Source organism: Berghia stephanieae, chromosome 2 (assembly GCF_034508935.2).
Source record: "Berghia stephanieae isolate SIO BIC M18660-M18661 chromosome 2, UCSD_Bste_1.3, whole genome shotgun sequence".
Classification (NCBI taxonomy): Eukaryota; Metazoa; Mollusca; class Gastropoda; order Nudibranchia; family Aeolidiidae; genus Berghia; species Berghia stephanieae.
Genome location: NC_088361.1, coordinates 44,918,082 through 44,923,595, shown reverse-complemented (window position 1 = coordinate 44,923,595; position 5,514 = coordinate 44,918,082). Strand labels below are relative to the sequence as shown.

The 5,514-nt window shown below is 35.5% G+C and overlaps 1 protein-coding gene across 1 annotated transcript in view; it reads left to right on the top strand.

The window, feature by feature from the left end:
• The window catches only part of LOC144964963 (uncharacterized), a 9,882-nt gene extending 4,645 nt beyond the window's left edge, over positions 1-5,237 (top strand). Inside the window, exons 3-5 of the mRNA XM_078899777.1 lie at positions 1,133-1,332; positions 2,038-2,202; positions 4,069-5,237. Coding sequence (XP_078755903.1) covers positions 1,133-1,332; positions 2,038-2,202; positions 4,069-5,122 — 1,419 coding nt within the window. The 3' untranslated portion in view covers positions 5,123-5,237. The remainder of the gene's footprint in view (positions 1-1,132; positions 1,333-2,037; positions 2,203-4,068) is intronic.
• Positions 5,238-5,514: the final 277 nt, after the last annotated feature.

Sequence of the window (5,514 nt, the reverse complement as noted above, 5' to 3'; positions counted from 1 at the left end):
GATGATGTGGTGGTGGTTGTAGTAGTAGTGGTGGTGGTGGTTGTGGTAGTAGTGGTAATGATGATGATATGGTGATGGTGGTTGCAGTAGTAGTGGTAGTGATGACGATGTGGTTGTGGTGATTGTAGTAGTAGTGGTGGTAGTGATGATGATGTGCTGGTGGTGGTGTAGTAGTAGTGGTAGTGATAATGATGTGGGGCTGGTGGTTGTAGTAGTAGTGTTAGTGATGATATTGTGGTGGTGGTTGTAGTAGTAGATGATGTGGTGGTTGGAAAACACATTACATGGTTATTATAATACATGATTACACACATTCTCTAACTTCATTTTTTGACAGCTTCATTGTGCCATAAATATACGCAACAGTTCTGAAACATTTTATTGTGGATTTTGATATTGCTTGTTGTTTTTCTTGTGTCGTTATGTTGACATAGAGACCGAATGAATGGTAATGACTACATTCTCAGCCAACAATAAAATGGCGCTGAATGCTTTCATTGGTGGACACTTTTTAGGCTTCGTACGTATTCTCATTCGTTTAATTCTATGGTGTAACCTTAAACGTTTATAGTGTGGTTAATACAGTTGAGTGAGAATTACTCACAAACATGAATGGCAAAAATCAATAACAAAGGCCTGAGTGACATCATCTTCGTTCTATCTATAAATAATATATTCTATCCTTTTTAAAAAAATAGAGTTGTCTATCAATTTTGTTCCGTAAACCCAATGTTAAATTTTTATCATCAAGCACAGAATTACTGGCAAATCTTAAAATGAGAAAACTCTTTTATAGATTGATATACGAGTAACTTGCCAACCGTTCTTGAATTAAGGATATTTCTATCACTCGTTGACTCAAAAAAGATTTGTCTCCGTCTATGTTTATTTCCACAGTAAAGTAGTATAATAAGTATAATAGATGACTGTTTGTAATAGTCTTTATTTCTCTGCAAATATTGTTGGTTCTCCACTATTAATAATAATAATAATAATAATAATAATAATAATAATAATAATAATAATAATGATGATGATGATGATGATGATGATGAAAATAACAATAATCATAATGAAGATAATGATAATTGATACAGTGACTAATATTTCCCTTCTTTCATGTTCTACCCAGGGTTTAACAGCAATTCATCTGGCTGCAATCCATGGTCGTATAGAATGTCTCAAATTATGCATTGAGAAATTCAAAATCGACATCAATCTGCCAAGTTCGACTGGATGGCGACCTGTCCACCTGTGCATCAGCAATCAAACAGGGAAAAGAGCTCTTCATTGTTTGACTTACTTGTTAGACAAAGGAGCAAATTGTTCTGTGTATGTCAATGTCATTATTTCTATTTTCTCTTCATAATAATAGCAGCTTTAGTTTTCTTTAGAAACCTGTTCTCCACATCATTATTATCGTTCACGTCATGGTACCGGTCATCACCATCATCATCATCCTCATCTTCATCATCAATGCAAAGTCTTAGGGCACAGTAAGGTTACTTTTTATCTTCTTTGAATGATGATAGATAGTTATAGAAGGTTCTTATTTTCATGACAAATTATAAATCAAGTTTATCATTGCATGTAACAATATCAACTAGTGACCATTCGCCTCCATGGTTTGCTATGTCTGGATGAATTGCTTCAAATACCCGCCATGCTATGTGTCTGTGAGCAAGTCACCTTGCCCTAGCCCAGTTTGCGGCACTGCTGATGCATGGGTTTATTCTAGTCTTCCCTTGGAATAGATCTTAAAAACAAATTTTCCCTAAGGGATGAATAAAGGGAATTTAGTCTAGTTTATAACTCATGTTTTTTTTTTTTAATGTAACAAACATTAATTATAATGAATTCAATTCTTTGTCGAACCAACTTTTATCCTTTCAAATTTAATCCATTCCAAATGTTAACCATACGACGAATTAAAGCATTTAGTCTAAATTTAGGTTTACACTTTTAAATATGAATTTTAGATTTTAACTATATATTACATATATATATATATCAATAGTGATTTTATTTTAATCTCAGGACAAATGATGATGGCATAACACCAGTCCATCAAGCAGCAAGTGAAGGGCATGTCCAGTGTTTGAAAATGCTATTAGAAATCGGAGCCAGAATCGATGGAAGAGATTGCCGAGGAAACACTCCTCTAGACTTGGCTAAGTTGTGGGGTCACAGGAAGTGTGCCAGGTAATCAATTCTACCATTGGATGGAAAAAATATAAAGATGTGTGTGACTATGTGGTCTAGTGGTAGGACACTCGCTTTCGGATCAGAAGGTCCTGGGTTCGAGCCTCGCTCTTCGCATAGTTGAGTCCTTGGAAAAGGCTCTTTACCCGAATTCTCTCACTGTACTCAGGTGTAAAATGAGTACCTGGCCGTTAACAGCTTTGTCTCTGTCGAAAAAAAAATGTAATATCGCCGAACAGGCGTCATGTCTTGTTCTATATGGTACATGTTGCTGTTGATCAGGGACCCCTTGTGAAGTGCTTTGAGCATGTTTAGTAGGTATTGTGCTATACAATGCTGTATTTTTTTTATGTATGTAAAAAACGAAAATTTACCTCTTTCCTCATCATGATCATTCCTGTATTAGGTTTTATATTGTTGTATATATTTAGTTTATATCTACAGTGTTGGATTATGCCTTGTTAAGGTCAGTGAACTTGCCTCCTAACCCTAGGGTGGAACTGGGTCCTGGGATCCATCAATATGACTGTATCCTGCAGTAAATGGTTGCTTGGTCTCTTTAGATCTGTTCGGAGTAAAGGCTTTTGTATGCATTGGTGTCGGTGTGTGATTATGTCTTTTCATGAGAGAAGAGAGAGAGAGAGAGAGAGGTAGAGAGAGAGAGAGAGAGAGAGAGAAAGAGAAGAGAGAGAGAAGAGAGAGAGAGAGAGAGAGAGAGAGAGAGAGAGAGAGAGAGAGAGGTAGATAGAGAGAGGGAGAAACAGACAGACAGAACAGACAGAGAGAGACAGTCAGAGAGAGAGAGAGAGAGAGAGAGAGGAGACAGAGAGAGAGAGAGAGAGAGAGAGAGAGAGAGAGAGAAGAAGGTAGATGAGGGTGGTGAGAGAGAAAAGAGTAGAGAGTGAGGAGAGAGAAGAGAGAGGAGAGAGAGAGAGAGAGAGAGAGAGAGAGAGAGAGAGAGAGAGAGAGAGAGAGAGAGAGAGAAGGCTTTCACACTCAAATGTACAACAGGTCGTAACATATCAATAGTTATGTATACTGAAGTGATTGATAAATTGCATAGTATTTGCAAGATACTCTCTATGAAATTTCCCATAGCTAGGTGGAAAAGAATGGGGCAGGGGATGGGGGAGGGTGAGGGGGTGTGGAAGTGACCTGGTAGACCGGAATAAAATCCAGCCATTCCTATCTAGCTTTAAAACTCGCACGTCGGACGACATTCCTTAATTCCAAGTACACACCAAACAGACAAATATGTCAGTCCCGCCATTAGTATTTATCACAATATTTAGACACACTGATAACAGAACATCACAACGCCTGATGACACCATGCATTTTTGTTATCTTCGTGATAAGCAAGTACTTAAGGTGTCTATGGTTCGTTGGTTCACGTTTTTCGGTTGATTCCAGGTGCATGACATAATATATTTATTTGACTATTTCAAATAAAATATATGATAAATTATGTAGTTTTCACATGTCTATGCACTGTATGTTGATTTAATGACCCGATACTCATACTATAATAGACATCCATGTCAATAGCTTGCCAGGCATTGCAACAATAGGTCATATGACCATCACGTGAAAGCATCCATTTTGAGCACTTTGACTTCTAATCTAAATTCCATTTTTCTCATCTATTTCCATCGACTTATCACCAGATTGACACCATGGGTAATATATTTCGTTAATACGTCGTTTGTTTTGTGTTGTTCCCTTATATATGAGTCCCATTTACTCACTTTATCGTTCTCTCCATTTTATTGACTCATTTAGGCACCTCTAGTTTTTGGGTAGTATATACTTGACAGTTTTATTGAAATAATGAATCATTCATGAATCATTTATTCTATCAATACAGAATTCTGGCTGCAGAAATGTGGCATCAAGATAAAGATTCTGTCGCCCAAGAGATGCAACAATTAAAGAAAGTCAAAATGCAGCAAGTATTAAAAGAGTTAGAGGACGAAGAAGAAATGAAAGCTGCTCAACAGTTTTATGGGAATCAGGCCTTCCAGAACTGGATGGCAAATAAAGATTTAAAAGATACAAAAACCGTTAAACAGACAGAGAGCTCTGGGCTGATGAAACCAAACAGTGTAGTACGGAAAAGTGTTGATCCTAGATCAACTCAAGCAACCAAAATCTCAATGGATTCAAGAATGAGAATGGAAAAGTCACGAAAATCTGAAACCAGAATTCCTGATGATGGTGACAGTGATGCAGAATTATTGAGAAATTTATGCAGTGACGGAGATGATGCAACCTCAAAAGATGCAAAGAAAGAGAAAGTCAAACTAAAACTAGTTCAACATCCAAAAGATTGGAACAAATCCACCTTCATAAAAGGCAAGGAATATATTACAAACCTCAACGATGATTATCCTCGTGATGAATATACAATGATGGCGACTGTTAAAAATGCTCCGAAATTTTATGAAGGTAAATTTGTCAGACCTCTCACTCCAAGCATTTTAGATGAAGATATTAAACAGAAGGGTTCCATTCCAACATTAAGGAAACCTCGTTTGCCAAAGGATGTTATTCAAAAAGCTTTATCAAAGGACCCAAGTGTTCATGACCGTGGAATGATATTCAAATGCAAGCACATCGGTGACGTGCACACAAAAAAGAAATATGAGTTAGAAGAAAGAGGAAGGCCACAAGCACCTTTACATCTTTGTGATGACATTAAGTCTTATTTAGTCCAAGCCAGCATTCACAGAGGTGAAAACAAGCCTCCACCATCATCAAAACGTTCGTCCACTAAATCTCATCATGCATACTCTGAGTGGATGACAGATACTTATCCCCTCCCAATGGTTATGAACACCCTTAGACAAATGAATAAACCAACGCATTTCCCCAATACCTACGGAAATGAGTATATCTTGAATTTTGGTGACATCAAATAATTATTGTAAAACAATTATTAATTTTTATTTTTATTATTATTTTTATTATCATCATCATTATTATTATTATTATTATTATTATTATTATTATTATTATTATTATTATTATTATTATTATTATATTATTATTATTATTATTATTATTAGGCTTATTATTATTGTTACTATTATTATTATTATTATTATTATTATTATTATTATTATTATTATTATCATTATTATTAATTATTGTTACTATTGTTACTATTATTTTTGTCTTATTTCTTTCGTAGGCTTTTAATTGACAAATCTTGAATTTTTTTTTTACTATCCCATTTTCTTCCTTTTTACTGGCGCTGAAATAACCTAAATGTGCCGCAAACGTAATAATACCCTTAAAAACAAGAAAACAA